Source organism: Zonotrichia leucophrys, unplaced genomic scaffold (genome assembly GCF_028769735.1).
Source record: "Zonotrichia leucophrys gambelii isolate GWCS_2022_RI unplaced genomic scaffold, RI_Zleu_2.0 Scaffold_124_135276, whole genome shotgun sequence".
Taxonomy (NCBI): Eukaryota; Metazoa; Chordata; class Aves; order Passeriformes; family Passerellidae; genus Zonotrichia; species Zonotrichia leucophrys.
The window spans coordinates 79,042-99,013 of NW_026992329.1; the positions used below are offsets into that span (position 1 = coordinate 79,042).

General features: G+C 52.1%; 1 protein-coding gene across 2 annotated transcripts in view; it reads right to left on the reverse strand.

The window, feature by feature from the left end:
- LOC135460910 (venom factor-like) overlaps positions 1 to 19,972 on the reverse strand; it is a 65,340-nt gene that overhangs the window by 21,500 nt on the left and 23,868 nt on the right. For both annotated transcript variants that reach the window (XM_064737879.1, XM_064737878.1), the window contains 11 exons: positions 18,268 to 18,382; positions 17,322 to 17,407; positions 15,241 to 15,380; positions 14,944 to 15,156; positions 10,828 to 10,894; positions 9,324 to 9,410; positions 9,033 to 9,236; positions 4,846 to 4,921; positions 4,606 to 4,765; positions 824 to 919; positions 584 to 734 (listed from right to left, as the gene is read on the reverse strand). In XM_064737879.1, the coding sequence (XP_064593949.1) occupies positions 584 to 734; positions 824 to 919; positions 4,606 to 4,765; positions 4,846 to 4,921; positions 9,033 to 9,236; positions 9,324 to 9,410; positions 10,828 to 10,894; positions 14,944 to 15,156; positions 15,241 to 15,380; positions 17,322 to 17,407; positions 18,268 to 18,382 (1,395 nt within the window). The remainder of the gene's footprint in view (positions 1 to 583; positions 735 to 823; positions 920 to 4,605; positions 4,766 to 4,845; positions 4,922 to 9,032; positions 9,237 to 9,323; positions 9,411 to 10,827; positions 10,895 to 14,943; positions 15,157 to 15,240; positions 15,381 to 17,321; positions 17,408 to 18,267; positions 18,383 to 19,972) is intronic.

Below are 19,972 nucleotides of genomic sequence, written 5' to 3' on the forward strand. Positions count from 1 at the left end.
ACCTTTGGAGAACCTTTGGAGAACCCCAATCTAGGTTCTTTTACCCCGATTTGACCCCTCTTGAGATGTCACCTTTGGAGAACCTCATGAGAACCCAAACCCACCTCCTTTCACCCCAATTTGACCCCTGTTGAGGTCTCACCTTTGGAGAACCTTTGGAGAACCCAAATCTAGGTTCTTTTACCCCAGTTTGACCCCTCTTGAGATGTCACCTTTGGAGAACCTCCTGAAGACCCAAACCCACCTCCTTTCACCCCAATTTGACCAATTTCCACCCCAGTTTTGGTGTCACCTTTGGAGAACCTTTGGAGAACCCAAATCTACGTTCTTTTACCCCAATTTGACCCCTGTTGAGGTCTCACCTTTGGAGAACCTTTGGAGAACCCAAACCCACCTCCTTTCACCCCAATTTTGACCAATTTCCACCCCAGTTTTGGTGTCACCTTTGGAGAACCTTTGGAGAACCCAAACCCACCTCCTTTCACCCCAATTTGACCCCTGTTGAGGTCTCACCTTTGGAGAACATTTGGAGAACCCAAACCCACCTCCTTTCACCCCGATTTGACCCCTGTTGAGGTCTCACCTTTGGAGAACTTGGTGAGGACCCTCTCGCTCTTGAGCTTCCCGGCCAGGGCCAGCGCGTAGGACGCCAGGGCCACCGTGTAGGGCCGGGCCAGGCCCTCGTAGCGCCGCGCCAGGAACCCGGCGGCCTTGTTGATGCTCTCCTCCAAGCTCTGGAGAACCAAGGATGGAGAATTCGGTATCTCAGGTGGCTTCCGTGACGGTGTGGAACCTCAGGAACGTCACCTGTGGGGTCACTCACGTTGACGTGGTCCTTGCAGACGTCCCGTGCCTCCTCGAGGGCGATGAGGACGAAGGAGGTGAGGGACACCTCGGGCTCGGCGCCGACGTAGCCGCCCTGGGGGACGGAAATGAGGGAAAAAACCTCAGGATTGGGGTTTTCAAATCTCTGGTGGTCCACCAGGAGGTCATTGCAAAGATCTGTCCTTGGCTGGTCTGAGGGACGGCCAAGGGACACCCAAGGGACACCCAAAGGTGTCTGACCTTCATCTGACCTTCAGGTGAGGAAAAACCAAGGGACATTCAAAGGTTATCTGACCTTCACCTGACCTTCACCTGACCTTCAGGTGAGGAACACCCAAGGGACAATCAAGGGACACCCAATGGACACCCAAAGGAGACCCAAGGGACATCCAAAGAACATCTGACCTTCAGGTGAGGAAAAACCAAGGGACAATCAAGGGACACCCAATGGACACCCAAAGGACACCCAAGGGACATCCAAAGAACATCTGACCTTCATCTGACCTTCAGGTGAGGAACACCCAAGGGACAATCAAGGGACACCCAATGGACACCCAAGGGAGACCCAAGGGACATCCAAAGAACATCTGACCTTCATCTGACCTTCAGGTGAGGAACATTCAAGGGACATTCAAAGGTTATCTCACCTTCACCTGACCTTCACCTGACCTTCAGGTGAGGAACATCCAAAGAACATCCAAAGAACACCCAAGGGGCACCCAAAGGACACCCAAGGGACATCCAAAGTGCATCTGACCTTCACCTGACCTTCACGCAAGGAACATCCAAGGGACACCCAAAGAACACCCAAGGGACACTCAAACTTCACCCAAGGGACATCCAAAGGGTATCTGACCTTCACCTGACCTTCAGGTGAGGAACATTCAAGGGACATTCAAAGGTTATCTCACCTTCACCTGACCTTCACCTGACCTTCAGGTGAGGAACATCCAAAGAACATCCAAAGAACACCCAAAGAACACCCAAGGGGCACCCAAAGGACACCCAAGGGACATCCAAAGTGCATCTGACCTTCACCTGACCTTCAGGAAAGGAACATCCAAAGAACACCCAAGGGAGACCCAAGGGACAGCCAAAGAACATCTGACCTTCACCTGACCTTCAGGTGAGGAACATCCAAGGAACATCCAAAGAACACCCAAGGGGCACCCAAAGGACATCCAAAGAACATCTGATCTTCACCAGACCTTCAGGTGAGGAACATCCAAGGGACACTTGGATGTCACCCAAGGGACATCCAAAGGGTATCTGACCTTCATCTGACCTTCAGATGAGGAACAGCCAAGGAACATCCAAAGAACACCCAAAGAACACCCAAGGGAGACCCAAGGGACATCCAAAGAACATCTGACCTTCACCAGACCTTCAGGTGAGGAGCACTCAAGGGACACTCAAAGGACACCCAAGGGACACCTAAGCAGTGTTTGACCTTCACCTGACCTTCACACAAGGAACATCCAAGGGACACCAAATGGACCCTCAAACTTCACCCAAGGGACATCCAAAGGGTATCTGACCTTCATCTGACCTTCAGGTGAGGAACAGCCAAGGGACAATCAAGGAACACCCAAACCCCACCTGAACTTCAACCAAGGAACGCTTGAAGAATTCCTGAGGTTCACCTGACCTTCACCCAAGGAACGTCCAAGGAACACCCAAAGTTCACCAGACCTTCACCCAAAACCCACCCAAACCTCAACCAAGGGACACTCCAAGAATTCCTGAGGTTCACCTGACCTTCACCCAAGGAACATCCAAGGAACACCCAAAAACCATCTAAGGAACATCTGATCTTCACTCAAGGAACACCCAAAACCCACCTGAACTTCAACCAAGGAACGCTTGAAGAGTTCCTGAGGTTCACCTGACCTTCACCCGAGGAATGTCCAAGGAACACCCAAAAACCACCCAAGGAACACCCAAGGAACACCTGACCTTCACCCAAGGAACTTCACCCAAGGAACATCTGACTTTCACCCAAGGAACACCCAAGGAACATCTGAACTTCAACCAAGGAACACCCAAAACCCACCCAAACTCCAGCCAAGGAACACTCAATGAATTCTTGAGGGTCACCTGACCTTCACCCAAGGAACGTCCAAGGAACACCAAAAAACCATCTAAGCAACACTTGACCTTCACCCAAGGAACACCCAAAGTTCACCAGACCTTCACCCAAAACCCACCTGAACTTCAACCAAGGGACACTCCAAGAATTCCTGAGGTTCACCTGACCTTCACCCAAGGAACACCCAAAAACCATCTAAGGAACATCTGATCTTCACTCAAGGAACACCCAAAACCCACCTGAACTTCAACCAAGGAACACTTGAAGAATTCCTGAGGTTCACCTGACCTTCACCCAAGGAATGTCCAAGGAACACCCAAAAAACACCCAAGGAACACCTGACCTTCACCCAAGGAACTTCACCCAAGGAACATCTGACTTTCACCCAAGGAACACCCAAGGAACATCTGACCTTCAGGCAAGGAATACCCAAAACCCACCTGAACTTCAACCAAGGAACGCTTGAAGAATTCCTGAGGTTCACCTGACCTTTACCCAAGGAATGTCCAAAGAACACCCAAAAACCACCCAAGGGACACCCAAGGAACACCTGACCTTCAGGCAAGGAACTCCCAAACCCCACCTGAACTTCAACCAAGGAAGACTCAATGAATTCATGAAGTTCACCGGACCTTCACCCAACTCCAAGGAACATCTGACCTTCACCCAAGGAACGTCCAAGGAACACCAAAAAACCATCTAAGCAACACTTGACCTTCACCCAAGGAACACCCAAAGTTCACCAGACCTTCACCGAAAACCCACCCAAACTTCAACCAAGGGACACTCCAAGAATTCCTGAGGTTCACCTGACCTTCACCCAAGGAACACCCAAAAACCATCTAAGGAACATCTGATCTTCACCCAAGGAACACCCAAAACCCACCTGAACTTCAACCAAGGAACGCTTGAAGAATTCCTGAGGTTCACCTGACCTTTACCCAAGGAATGTCCAAGGAACACCCAAAAACCACCCAAGGAACACCTGATCTTCACCCAAGGAACTTCACCCAAGGAACATCTGACTTTCACCCAAGGAACACCCAAGGAACATCTGAACTTCAACCAAGGAACACCCAAAACCCACCCAAACTCCAGCCAAGGAACACTCAATGAATTCTTGAGGGTCACCTGACCTTCACCCAAGGAACGTCCAAGGAACACCAAAAAACCATCTAAGCAACACTTGACCTTCACCCAAGGAACACCCAAAGTTCACCAGACCTTCACCGAAAACCCACCCAAACTTCAACCAAGGGACACTCCAAGAATTCCTGAGGTTCACCTGACCTTCACCCAAGGAACATCCAAGGAACACCCAAAAACCATCTAAGGAACATCTGACCTTCACCCAAGGAACACCCAAGGAACACCCAAAAAACACCCAAGGAACTTCTGATCTTCACCCAAGGGACACCCAAAACCCACCTGACCTTCAACCAAGGAACGCTTGAAGAATTCCTGAGGTTCACCTGACCTTCACCCCAGGAACATCCAAGGAACATCTGACCTTCACCCCAGGAACATCCAAGGAACACCCAAAAACCATCTAAGGAACATCTGACCTTCACCCAAGGAACACCCAAAGTTCACTCGATCTTCACCCAAACCCCTCACAAATCCTCCCACCCTCCACCCAAGGTCCCTCAAGCTTCGGCCACCACCAGGGACAGGCTGAGGTGTCCCCTTACCACCATCTCCTTGTGGATGACGGGCGCGTCCTCCTGGAAGACCCCGTCCGGCTTCTGCTTGTTGAGGATGAGCCACTTGATGGGGCCGCAGATCTCGTCGTGCTCGATGTCCGTCAGCTTCCTGGCCATGGCGAACACCTTCACCACGTAGGCGGTCAGCCTGGAGATGGGGACACCTGAGGGTCACACCAGGCTGGGTGATGGTGGTGGTGGTGGTGGTGGTGGGAGGAGGTTCCTCACCAGGTGCTGGAGGGGCGATCGGTGAAGGCGGCGTAGGAGCTGTCGGGCTTGCGGAAGGCCAACTGCTGGGTGTAACCTGCGAGGAGGTGGCCCTTGGTCAATGTCAGGGGTGGCCTGGGTGGGCTTCAGGCCACCAATGTTCTCCAGCTGTTGGCCAACACAAGGGATGGCCTCAGGCCACCAATGTTCTCCAACCGTTGGTCAACACAAGGGGTGGCCTCAGGCCACCAATGTTCTCCAACTGTTGGTCAATGCAAGAGGTGGCCTCAGGGCCACCAATGTTCTCCAGCTGTTGGTCAACACAAGGGATGGCCTCAGGCCACCAATGTCCTCCAACCGTTGGTCAACAGGAAGGGTGGCCTCAGGCCACCAATGTTCTCCAACCGTTGGTCAACAGGAAGGGTGGCCTCAGGCCACCAATGTTCTCCAACCATTGGTCAACTCAAGGGATGGCCTCAGGCCACCAATGTTCTCCAACCATTGGTCACCACAAGGGATGGCCTCAGGCCACCAATGTCCTCCAACCATTGGTCAATGTGAGCGGTGGCCAGTGATGGCTTCAGGTCACCAATGTTCTCCAACCATTGGCCAACACAAAGAGCACCCACCAAAGCTGAGGAGCCCTCAGGCCACCAATGTTCTCCAACTGTTGGTCAATGCAAGAGGTGGCCTCAGGCCATCAATGTCCTCCAGCTGTTGGTCAACAGGAAGGGTGGCCTCAGGCCACCAATGTTCTCCAACCATTGGTCAATGTGAGCGGTGGCTGGTGATGGCTTCAGGCCACCAATGTCCTCCAACCATTGGTCAATGCAAGGGGTGGCCTCAGGCCATCAATATTCTCCAACCGTTGGTCAATGCGAGGGGTGGCCTCAGGCCACCAATGTTCTCCAACTGTTGGTCAACACACAGAGCACCCACCAAAGCTGAGGAGCCCTCAGGCCACCAATGTCCTCCAACCCATTGGCCAACATGAGGGGTGGCCAATGGTGGCTTCAGGCCACCAATGACCTCCAACTGTTGGTCAACATGAGGGGTGGCTTCAGGCCTCCAATGTTCTCCAACCATTGGTCAATGCAAGGGGTGGCCAGTGATGGCTTCAGGTCACCAATGGCCTCCAACCATTGGTCAACATGAGGAGTTGCCAGGGGTGGCTTCAGGCCACCAGTGTTCTCCAACCATTGGCCAACACACAGAGCACCCACCAAAGCTGAGGAGCCCTCAGGCCACCAATGACCTCCAGCTGTTGGTCAACTCAAGGGATGGCCTCAGACCACCAATGTTCTACAACCATTGGTCAACAGCAAGGGATGGCCTCAGGCCACCAATGTTCTCCAACCATTGGTCAACATGAGGAGTGGCCAGTGGTGGCTTCAGGTCACCAATGTTCTCCAACCATTGGCCAACACAAAGAGCACCCACCCAAGCTGAGGAACCCTCAGGCCACCAATGACCTCCAGCTGTTGGTCAACATGAGGGGTGGCCTCAGGCCATCAATGTTCTCCAACCATTGGTCAATGCAAGGGATGGCCTCAGACCACCAATGTTCTCCAACCATTGGTCAATGTGAGCGGTGGCCAGTGATGGCTTCAGGTCACCAATGGCCTCCAACCATTGGCCAACATGAGGAGTGGCCAGTGGTGGCTTCAGGTCACCAATGGCCTCCAACCATTGGCCAACACAAAGAGCACCCACCCAAGCTGAGGAACCCTCAGGCCACCAATGTCCTCCAACCATTGGCCAACATGAGGGGTGGCCAATGGTGGCTTCAGACCACCAATGTTCTCCAACTGTTGGTCAACATGAGGGGTGGCTTCAGGCCACCAATGTTCCCCAGCCATTGGTCAACACAAGGGGTGGCAGGCAGTGGCTCCAGGCCACCAATGTTCTCCAATCGTTGGTCAACATGAGGTGGCTTCAGGCCACCAATGTTCTCCAACTGTTGGCCAATATGAGGGGTGGCCAGTGATGGCCTCAGGCCACCAATGTTCTCCAACCATTGGTCAATGCAAGGGGTGGCCAGTGATGGCTTCAGGTCACCAATGTTCTCCAACCATTGGCCAACACAAAGAGCACCCACCCAAGCTGAGGAACCCTCAGGCCACCAATGTCCTCCAGCTGTTGGTCAATGCAAGGGGTGGCCTCAGGCCACCAATGTTCTCCAACAATTGGTCAATGCAAGGGGTGGCCTCAGGCCACCAATGTTCTCCAACTGTTGGTCAACACACAGAGCACCCACCCAAGCTGAGGAGCCCTCAGGCCACCAATGTCCTCCAGCTGTTGGTCAACATGAGGGGTGGCCAGTGGTGGCTTCAGGCCATCAATTTTCTCCAACAGTTGGTCAATGCAATGACAAATTTGAGGATGTCCCCACCATTTTGAGGACACTCCCACCATTTCCAATGTAGATTCCACCATTTTGAGGACATCCCCACAATTTTGAGGACATCTCCACCATTTAGAGAACATTCCCACCACTTTCGTTGCCGTTCCCACCATTTTGGTGACATTCCCACCATTTTGAGGATGCTCCCACCACTTTGAGGACTTTCCCACCAGTTTCGTTACCGTTCCACCATTTTGAGGCCACTCCCACCATTTTGAGGACATTTCCACCACTTTTGGTACCGTTCCACCATTTAGAGCACATTCCCACCATTTTGGTGACATTCCCACCATTTTGAGGACACTCCCAACATTTTGAGGACTTTCCCACCCTTTTGAGCACATTCCCACCACTTTCATTGCCGTTTCCACCGTTTTGAGGACTTCCCCACCACTTTCGTTGCCGTTCCCATCATTTTGAGGACATTCCCACCATTTTGAGGACATTCCCACCATTTCCAATGCAGATTCCACAATTTTGAGGACATTCCCACCACTTTCATTGCCATTCCCATCATTTTAGTGACATTCCCACCATTTTGAGGGTGCTCCCGCCATTTTGAGAACATTCCCACCACTCTCGGTACTGTTCCACCATTTTGAGGACATTCCCACCACTTTCATTGCCATTCCCATCATTTTGGTGACATTCCTACCATTTTTAGGACACTCCCACCATTTTGAGGCCATTTCCACCATTTTGAGGACATTCCCACCATTTCGTTGCCATTCCCACCATTTTGAGGACATTCCCACCATTTCCAATGCAGATCCCACCATTTTGAGGACATTCCCACCATTTTGAGGATACTCCCACTACTTTTGAGGACGTTCCCACCATTTTGAGGACATCCCCACAATTTTTAGGACATTCCCACCATTTTAGGACACTCCCACCACTTTTGAGGACGTTTCCACCGTTTTGAGGACATTTCCCACTACTTTCATTACTGTTCCCACCATTTTGAGGACATTCCCACCACTTTTGTTGCCATCCCCACCATTTCGGTGCCCTTCCCACCATTTTGAGGACATTCCCACCACTTTCGTTACCATTCCACCATTTAGAGCACATTCCCACCATTTTGAGGACACTCCCACCAATTCCAATGCAGATTCCACCATTTTAGGACATTCCCGCCATTTTGGTGCCATTCCCACCATTTTGAGAACATCTCACCCCTTTTGAGGACATTTCCCACTACTTTCATTACTGTTCCCACCATTTTGAGGACATTCCCACCACTTTTGTTACCGTTCCCACCATTTAGAGCACATTCCCACCACTTTCATTGCCATTCCCATCAATTTGGTGACATTCCCACCATTTTGAGGATGCTCCCACCACTTTGAGGACTTTCCACCAGTTTCGTTACCGTTCCCACCATTTTGAGGACACTCCCACCATTTTGAGGACATCTCACCCCTTTTGAGGACATTTCCCACCACCTTCGTTGCCATTCCCACATTTAGAGGACGTTCCCACCATTTTGAGGACATTCCCACCACTTTCGGTACCGTTCTACCATTTTGAGGACATTCCCACCATTTTGAGGACACTCCCACCATTTCCAATGCAGATCCCACCATTTTGAGGACATTCCCGCCATTTTGAAGCCATTCCCAACATTTTGAGGACATCTCACCCCTTTTGAGGACATCCCCACCACCTTCGTTGCCGTTCCCACCATTTTGAGGACATTCCACCACTTTCATTGCCATTCCCATCAATTTGGTGCCATTCCCACCATTTTGGTGCCATTCCCACCATTTTGAGGACATCCCACCCCGCCGGAAGCTCCCACCTTTCTTGATCTGCTCGACGGCGCCGGCGCGGCGGTCGATGCCGAAGGTGTCCCACTGCCCGGTGCTGTCCAGGTAGTGGACGGCGATGACCGTGGGCGTCATGGCGATCATGTTCTGCTCGCCGCAGCCCGACGGCGTCACGATCAGGTGCTTCAGCTTGGCCCCGTCGATGGCCTTCTCCACCATGATGGACACGGGGTTGCCTGGGCCAACGAGAGGACGCGTCACGCTCGGGATGTCCCACCCCACCGCCGGGTTGTCCCCACGTGTGTCATCTCCATGGTGCTCACCCTGGATGCTGACTTTGGTCTCCGACTCGGTGTTGGGGACGATGTCCGAGAGGTCGGCGGCCTTGACCCGCTCCTCCTGCACGCCGTCTGTGGGGTGGGGTGGACGTGGTGACCCCCAGGTCCTCTCCTGAGGTGACCCAGCCCCGCCCCACATCGAGGTGGGACCTTGTCCCCAGAGATGTCCCAGTTCCGTGGTGGGATGTCCCTTGTTCTCCAAGTTGTCCCAAACCTGAGCTTGGAGGAACCTCCTTGATCCCTCCAGATGTCCCAGACCCATGGGTGGGACCTCCATGGTCTCCAAAGATGTCCCAGACCCATGGTGGGACCTCCATGGTCTCCAAAGATGTCCCAAAGCCACCACAGGACCCCCATGGACCCCAAAGATGTCCCAAACCCACCGTGGGACCTCCATGGATCCCAAAGATGTCCCAAAACCACCATGGGACCTCCATGGACCCCAAGGATGTCCCAAACCCACAGTGGGACCTCCATGGACCCCAAAGATGTCCCAAATCCATGGTGGGACCTCCATGGACCCCAAAGATGTCCCAAAGCCACCATGGGACCTCCATGGTCCCCAGAGATGTCCCAAAGCCACCATGGGACCTCTTTAATCCCCAAAGATGTCCCAAACCCACAGTGAGATCTCCATGGTCCCCAAGGATGTCCCAAAGCCACCGTGGGACCTCCTTGATCCCCAGAGATGTCCCAAAGCCACCATGGGACCTCCATGGACCCCAAAGATGTCCCAAAGCCACCAGAGGACCTTCATGGACCCCAATGATGTCCCAAAGCCACCACAGGACCTCCATGGTTGCCAAAGACATCCCAACCCCACAGTGGGACTCCCATGGACCCCAAAGATGTCCCCAAGCCACCGTGACACCTCCACGGACCCCAAGGATGTCCCAGATCCACCACAGGACCTCCATGGACCCCAAAGATGTCCCAGATCCACCACAGGACCTCCATGGACCCCAAGGATGTCCCAAACCCACCGTGACACCTCCATGGATCCCAAAGATGTCCCAAAACCACCATGGGACCTCTTTGGTGCCCAAAGATGTCCCAAACCCACAGTGAGACATCCTGGTCTCCAAAGATGTCCCAAAGCCACCACAGGACCTCCATGGTTGCCAAAGACATCCCAACCCCACAGTGGGTCCCCCATGGACCCCAAAGATGTCCAAAGCCACCATGGGACCTTCCTGGTCCCCAGAGATGTCCCAAAGCCACCATGGGACCTTCCTGGTCCCAGAGATGTCCCAAAGCCACCATGGGACCTTCCTGGTCCCCAGAGATGTCCCAAAGCCACCATGGGACCTCCATGGTCCCCAAAGATGTCCCAAATCCACAGTGGGACCTCCATGGACCCCAAGGATGTCCCAAACCCACAGTGGGACCTCCATGGACCCCAAAGATGTCCCAAACCCACCGTGACACCTCCATGGACCCCAGAGATGTCCCAAAGCCACCGTGGGACCTCCCCAGAGATGTCACTCACTGACTCCCTTCTTCTGCGGGTCCAGCTCCACGATCTTCACCGTCTTCTCCAGCCGCATCCCCTCGGGCTGTGCAGGGCAGAGTCCAGAGCTGAAGGTGGGCTTGGGTCTGGGGTCCTCCCCGTCCCAACCCCTCTGGAGCACCAGGAGAGGCCTCCCAGTATAAACCAGTACCCCCAGGGACACACGGGGACCAGCCCAGGAGGTCACACGGGTGGCCGAGGTCCTGGAGACACCAAGGTCACTCTGGTGTCTCGGTCAACTTCATTGTGGGGCCACCATGGTCAGCCTGGCCTTGGTGACACCATTGAGATCATCAATGAAGGTATTGATGGAAAATGTCAGATCAATGAGGGCATCAGGTCCCATGGTCAGCCTGATCCCATCCAGGTGATCAATGAAGATATTGATTGAAAATATGAAATCAATAACGGCATCAAGTCCCATGGTCATCCTGGCCTTGGTGACCCCATTGAGATCATCAATGAAGATATTGATTAAAAATATCAGATCAATGAGGGCATCAGGTCCCATGGTCAGCCTGATCCCATCCAGGTGATCAATGAAGATATTGATTGAAAATATCAAATCAATGAGGGCATCAAGTCCCATGGTCAGCCTGGCTTTGGTGATCTCATCAATGAAGATATTGATTGAAAATATCAAATCAATCAAGTCCCATGGTCAACCTGATCCCATCCAGACCATCAATGAAGATATTGATTAAAACCACCAGATCAATGAGGACATCGAATCCCATGGTCAGCCTGGCTTTGGTGATCCCATCAATGAAGGTATTGATTGAAAATATCAGATCAATGAGGGCATCCAGTCCCATGGTCAACCTGATCCCATCCAGACCATCAATGAAGATATTGATTAGAAATATCAAATCAATGAGGGCATCAAGTCCCATGGTCAGCCTGAGCTTGGTGACCCCATGGAGATCATCAATGAAGGTATTGATGGAAAATATCAGATCAATGAAAGCATCAAGTCCCATGGTCAACCTGATCCCATCCAGGTAATCAATGAAGATTTGATTGAAAATATCAAATCCCATGGTCAGCCTGACCCCATCCAGGTAATCAATGAAGATATTGATTAAAAATACCAAATCACTGAATGCATCCAGTCCCAAGGTCAACCTGATCCCATCCAGGTGATCAATGAAGATATTGATTGAAAATATCAGATCAATGAGGGCATCAAGTCCCATGGTCAGCCTGAGCTTGGTGACCCCATTGAGATTATCAATGAAGGTATTGATGGAAAATATGAAATCAATGAGAGCATCAAGTCCCATGGTCAGTCTGACCCCATGGAGATCATCAATGAAGATATTGATTGAAAATATCAAATCCCATGGTCAGCCTGACCCCATCCAGGTGATCAATGAAGACATTGATTGAAAATATCAAGTCCCATGGTCAACCAGATCCCATTGAGATCATCAATGAAGATATTGATTGAAACCATGCAGTCCCATGGTCAGCCTGATCCCATCCAGGTAATCAATGAAGATATTGATTGAAAATGTCAAATCAATGAGGGCATCAAGTCCCATGGTCATCCTGGCCTTGGTGACCCCATTGAGATCATCAATGAAGATATTGATTGAAAATATCAGATCAATGAGGGCATCAGGTCCCATGGTCAGCCTGATCCCATCCAGGTGATCAATGAAGATATTGATTAAAAATACCAAATCACTGAATGCATCCAGTCCCAAGGTCAACCTGATCCCATCCAGGTGATCAATGAAGATATTGATTGAAAATATCAGATCAATGAGGGCATCAAGTCCCATGGTCAACCTGATCCCATCCAGACCATCAATGAAGATATTGATTAAAAACAACAAATCAATGAGGACATAACGTCCCATGGTCAGTCTGGCTTTGGTGAGACCAACAATGAAGATATTGATTGAAAATATCAAATCAATGAGGGCATCAAGTCCCATGGTTATCCTGGCCTTGGTGACCACATCAAGATCATCAATTAAGATATTGATTGAAAACACCAAATCAATGAGGGCATCAAGTCCCATGAACTTGGTGACACCATTGAGATAATCAATTAAGGTATTGATTAAAAATACCAAATCAATGAGGGCATCAGGTCCCATGGTCAACCTGATCCCATCGAGATCATCAATGAAGATATTGATTGAAAATATAAAATCAATGAATGCATCAAGTCCCAAGGTCATCCTGATCTCATCCAGGTGATCAATGAAGGTATTGATTAGAAATATCAAATCAATGAGGGCATCAAGTCCCATGAACTTGATGACACCATTGAGATAATCAAGTAAGGTATTGATTAAAAATACCAAATCAATGAGGGCATCAGGTCCCATGGTCAGCCTGGCCTTGGTGACCCCATCCAGGTGATCAATGAAGATATTGATTAAAAATTCCAAATCAATGATGCAATCAAACCAACCTGGCCACTCACACCGACCCCTTGGTGCCACCACGGCTGACTGGACGTGCCACCACCCACCACCCCCTTCTGCTGAGGTGGACCTGGCCCACCCACCCATGGTGACCACCCAAAACCACTGAAGGAGAACACCATGGGTGCCACCATGCAGGGAACATCTCAAGAACATTGATGCCACCATGCTGAGATGCCACCATGGATGTCACCATGCTGAGAACATCTCAAGTACATAGATGCCATCACCGATGCCACCATGCTGGAACATCTCAAGAACATAGATGCCACCATGCTGGGATGCCACCATGTTGAGAATATCTCAAGAACATCGATGCCACCATGCCAGGATGCCACCATGGATGCCACCATGCTGGGATGCCATCATGGGTGCCATCATGACGAGAACATCTCAAGAACATTGATGCCATCACTGATGCCACCATGCTGGAACATCTCAACAACATTGATGCCACCATTGATGCCACCATGCTGGGAACATCTCAAGAACATCGATGCCACCATGCTGGGATGCCACCATGGATGCCACCATGCTGGGAACATCTCAAGAACATCGATGCCACCATGCTGGGATGCCACCATGGATGCCACCATGCTGGGAACATCTCAAGAACATCGATGCCACCATGCTGGGATGCCATCACGGATGCCAGCATGCTGGGAACATCTCAAGAACATCGATGCCAGGATCCCACCATGGATGCCACCATACTGAGAACATCTCAAGAACATCGATCCCACCATGCTGGGAACATCTCAAGAACATCGATGCCACCATGCTGGGATGCCACCATGGATGCCACCATGTTGGGAACATCTCAAGAACATTGATGCCACCATGCTGAGATGCCACCATTGATGCCACCATGCTGGGAACATCTCAAGAACATCGATGCCACCACACTGGGATGCCACCATGGATGCCACCATGCTGGGATGCCACCATGGATGCCACCATGCTGAGAACATCTCAAGAACATCGATGCCACCATGCTGAGATGCCACCATGGATGCCACCATGCTGGGATCGCCACCATGGGATGCCACCATGGATGCCACCTCGGATGCCACCATGCTGGGAACATCTCAAGAACATCGATGCCACCATGCTCGAGATGCCACCATGGATGCCACCCATGCTGGGATGCCACCATGGATGCCACCATGTGAGAACATCTCAAGAACATACAATCACTGGATGCCACCATGCTGGATGCACTGGGATGCCTCATGCTGAGAACATCTCAAGACATTGATGCCATCACGATGCCACCATGCTGGAACATCTCAAAACATGATGCCACCACTGGGATGCATTGAGCCACCATGCTGGGAACATCTCAAGAACATCGATGCCACCATGCTGGGATGCCACCATGGATGCCACCATGCTGGGAACATCTCAAGAACATTGATGCCACCATGCTGAGATGCCACCATGGATGTCACCATGCTGGGAACATCTCAAGAACATCGATGCCACCATGCTGGGATGCCACCATGGATGCCACCATGCTGGGATGCCACCATTGATGCCACCATGCTGGGAACATCTCAAGAACATCGATGCCACCATGCTGGGATGCCACCATGGATGCCACCATGCTGGGAACATCTCAAGAACATCGATGCCACCACCGGTGACCACTCACCACCACCCGGAGCTTCTTCTTGACCCCGTCGCCCATGTATCGGTCGCGGACGGACGCCTTGACCTCGACGTCCAGCTGGCCGAGCTTGAGGGGGACGATGACGAAGGGGACGACGCGCGAGGACTGGGCCTTGATCTTCAGGATCTGCTGGAACCTGCGCTTGGCCGTGGAGGGGCTGCACAGGTCCGGGTTGTGGACCAGCTCCACGCGCACCTGGACGGTGACGAGGAGGTCACACCCGAAGGTCTGGAGAAGGTGATGGTTGGTGTCCCCCCACAAGCACGTCCCCCAACTGACCGTGATGTCCTGCGGTATGTAGTTGTAGAGGATGGCGCGGATCTCCACCTGCTCGTTCCTCACCACCGAGTAGGGCAGGCGGAGGTCCATGAAGAACTTCTTCATCACCGTGATCTCGTACGGGGTGGCCACGCACAGCCCTGCGGGTGGGGACAGGCAGGGGTTGGGGTTGGGGACACCTCAGGTCCTCAAGGCAGCCCCGAGGTCTTCTGAGGTGCCCGGAAGGGCAGGGAGTCCTCAAAAGGTGTGGGAGATCCATCAAAACCCAAAGTCCTCAAAAGGTGTGGGAGATCCATCAAGACCCACAGAGTCCTTACAAGGTTTGGGAGATCCATCAAAACCCACAGAGTCCTCACAAGGTTTGGGAGATCCATCAAAACCCAAAGTCCTCAAAAGGTTTGGGACATCCATCAAGAACTGTGGGATCCTCCCAAGGTGTGGGAGATCCATCAAGACCCAGAGGCCTCACAAGGTTTAGGAGATCCACCAAGGTTTAGGAGATCCATCAAGACCCACAGAGTCCTCACAAGGTGTGAGAGATCCATCAAGAACTGTGGGATCCTCCCAAGGTTTAGGAGATCCATCAAGAGCCACAGAGTCCTCACAAGATCTAGCAGATCCATCAAGAACTGTGGGATCCTCCCAAGGTTGGGGAGATCCATCAAAACCCACAGAGCCCTCATAAGGTTTGGGAGATCCATCAAGACCCCAAAGTCTTCCCAAGTTTAGGAGATCCATCAGGAACTGTGGGACCCACCCAAGCTTTAGGAGAACCATCAAAACCCCAGAGTCCTCCCAAGGTTTAGAAGATCCATCAAGACCCCAAAGTCTTCTAAAGGTTTAGAAGATCCATCAAGACCCACAGAGCCCTCCCAAGGTTTGGAAGATCCCTTGAATCTTCAAGAATTCTCCCAAGGTTTAGGAGATCCATCAAAACCCAGGGAGTCCTCACAAGGTTTAGGAGATCCATCAAGAACTGTGGGATCCTCCCAAGGTGTGGGAGATCCATCAAGACCCAGAGGCCTCACAAGGTTTAGGAGATCCACCAAGGTTTAGGAGATCCATCAAGACCCACAGAGTCCTCACAAGGTTTGGGAGATCCATCAAGAACGTGGGATCTGCTCAAGGTTTAGGAGACCCCTTGAATACCAAAGTCTGGGAGATCCATCAAGATCCATGGAGTCCTCCAAGGTTTAGGAGATCCATCAAGAGCCACGAGATCCTCACAAGATCTAGCAGATCCATCAAGAACTGTGGGATCCTCCCAAGGTTGGGAGATCCATCAAAACCCACGGAGCCCTCAGAAGTGTTTGGGAGACCATCAAGACCCCAAAGTCTTCCCAAGGTTTGGAAGATCCATCAAGACCCACAGAGCCCTCCCAAGGTTTGGAAGATCCCTTGAATCTTCAAGAATTCTCCCAAGGTTTAGGAGATCCATCAAAACCCAGGGAGTCCTCACAAGGTTTAGGAGGTCCATCAAGAACTGTGGGATCCTCCCAAGGTTTGGGAGATCCATCAAAACCCACAGAGCCCTCAGAAGGTTTGGAAGATCCATCAAGACCCCAAAGTCTTCCCAAGGTTTGGAAGATCCCTTGAATCTTCAAGAATTCCCCCAAGGTTTGGGAGATCCATCAAAACCCACAGAGTCCTCCCAAGGTTTAGGAGATCCATGAAGACCCTCAGAGTCCTCCCAAGATTTAGAAGATCCATCAAAACCCACAGAGTCCTCCCAAGGTGTGGGAGATCCATCAAGAACTGTGGGATCTGCTCAAGGTTTAGGAGACCCCTTGAATCACAAAGTTTGGGAGATCCATCAAGATCCATGGAGTCCTCCCACGGTTTAGGAGACCCCTTGAATCCCAAAGTTCGGGAGATCCCTCAAGGTCCATGGAGATCCCTCACACCCCAAGCATGGCCACCTGGCTTTGGGGCATCTCCACCCCCTCGGATTTTGGAGATCCCTCAAATCCTGGTGAACCTCCCCAAGCTTTGGGGGACCCTTGAGGTCTCATGGACCTCCTACAAGGTTTGGGGAGGTTCTGCTGGCCCCAGGAGCCCCCTGGTCCTCCACGCCCCCGTACCTTTGGTGGGGGACAGGCTGACGGCCAGGACCTCCCAGGTGGTGATGGAGTCCTGCAGGTACACGGGCACCTTCTTGGTCGAGATCCTGGAGAAGACAGGAGAGACCAAGGTGGTCAGGGGATGTCACCATGGGACTTCTCTGGTCCCTAAAGATGTCCCACACCCTCAGCTGGACCTTCCTGGTCTCCAGAGATGTCCCAAACCCCACAGTTGGACTTTGGTGGACCTCAAAGATGTCCCAACCCCACAGTGGGACCTCCCTGGTTCCAGAGATGTCCCAAAGCCACCATAGGAACTTCCTGGTCTCCAAAGATGTCCCAAAGCTGGACTTTCCTGGTCTCCAAAGATGTCCCAACCCCACCATGGAACTTCCCTGGTCTCCAAAGATGTCCCAAACCCACAGTGGGACATCTCTGGTCCTCAAAGATGTCCCAGATCCACTGCGGAACCTTCCTGGTCTCCAAAGATGTCCCAAACCCTCCATGGGACTTCTCCGGTCCACAAAGATGTCCCAAAGCCACCATGGGACTTTCCAGGTCTCCAAAGATGTCCCAAACTCCACAGTTGGACTTTGGTGGTCCCCAGAGAAGTCCCAACCCCACTGTGGGACCTTCCTGGTCTCCAAAGATGTCCCAAAACCATCAGAAGAACCTTCTTGGTTCCAAAGATGTCCCAAACCCACAGTTGGACTTTGCTGGTCCCCAAACATGTCCCAACCCCACAGTGGGACGTCTCTGGTCCCAAACCCTCAGTAGAACCTTCCTGGTCTCCAAACTTGTCTCAACCCCAGCATGGAACCTCCTTGGTCCCCAGAGATGTCCCAACCCCACAGTTGGACCTTCCTGGTCTCCAGACATGTCCAAGCTGGATGGGGACAAGGTGACCATACCCAGGTTGGTCCGTGGGGTGGTGGGACAGGAGGTGGGACAGGAGCTCCAGGCTCACCCCAGATCGTTGGGCGGGTCCGTCAGCTGCTCCACCTGCCAGAGCCAGCTCTCGGGGAACAGCGTCCGCACCGCGATCTCGTCGTCCGCCAGGAATGGGTCCTCGTCCTCGTGGCCTGCGGGCGGTGGCATTGGACCTCTAGGAGGTGGCCTCAGGGCTGACATCCCTGGGCGGGGCCGGTGTCACCCAGTGTCACCCTGTGTCACCCCAGTGTCACCCCTTGTCTTGCCCAAGGTCACCCAAGCGTTGCCCGAGGGGTTGTCCAAGGATCTCAGAAGCAATGTCTGAGGGCCACCAGAGCTTCAGGCAAGGAATGGCCCAAAGCCACCCAAGACCCTCCCAACCTTCACCCAAGCTCCACCTGAGGAGCACCCAAGGAACACCCAAGGAACCTCCAAAGAACATCCAGGGAACAGCCGAAGAACATCCAAGGAACACCCAAGGTTCTCCTGACCTTCACCAAGGAACAGCCAAGGAACCTCCAAAGAACCTCCAAAGAATGCCCAAGGAACACCCATAGAACACCCAAAGAACACCCAAGGAGCACCCAAGGAACACCCAAAGAACATCTAAGGGACATCCAGAGAACATGCAAGGAACACCCAAGGAACACCCAAGGTCCACCTGACCTTCACCAAGGAACACCCAAGGTTCTCCTGACCTTCACCAAGGAATGTCCAAGGAACACACAAAGAACAACCCAAGGAACATCCAAGGAACATCCAAGGTTTACCTGACCTTCACCAAAGAACATGCAAGGAACACCCAAAGTTCACCTGACCTTCACCAAAGAATATCCAACCTCCACCCAAACTTTGCTCAAGCTCACCTTCACCTGAGTTCCACCAAGATTCCCCCAAAACCCACCCAAGACATTCCAAACCTTCATCCAAGCTCCACCTGAGGAGCACCCAAGGAGAGCCTGAGGTTCACCCGAGCTTCCATCAGGAAAAGTCCAAAGAACATGCAAGGAACACCCAAGGAACACCCAAGGTTCTCCTGACCTTCACCAAGGAATGTCCAAGGAACACACAAAGAACAACCCAAGGAACATCCAAGGAACATCCAAGGAACATCCAAGGTTTACCTGACCTTCACCAAAGAACATGCAAGGAACACCCAAGGTTCACCTGACCTTCACCAAAGAACATCCAACCTCCACCCAAGATCTACTCAAGCTCACCTTCACCTGTGGTTCACCAGTGAACACCTAAAACCCACCCAAGACCTTCTCAACCTTCACCCAAGCTCCACCTGAGGAGCACCCAAGGAGAGCCTGAGGTTCACCTGACGTTCCACCAGGGAAAGTCCAAGGAACACCCAAGGAACACCCAAAGAACATCCAAGGAACACCCAAGGTTCACCCAACATTCACCAAGGAACACCCAAAGAACATCCAAGGAACACCCAAGGAACACCCAAGGAACACCCAAGGAACATCCAAGGAACACCCAAGGTCCACCTGACCTTCACCAAAGAACACCCAACCTCCACCCAAACTCTTCTCAAGCTCACCTTCACCTGTATTCCACCAATGAACATCCAAAGAACACCCAAGGTTCACCTGACCTTCACTAAGGAACACCCAAGGAACATCCAAAGAACATCTAAGGAACATCCAAGGACCATCCAAGGAACACCCAAGGCTCTCCTGATCTTCACCAAAGAACATCTAAGGATCACCCAAGGAACATCCAAAGAACAC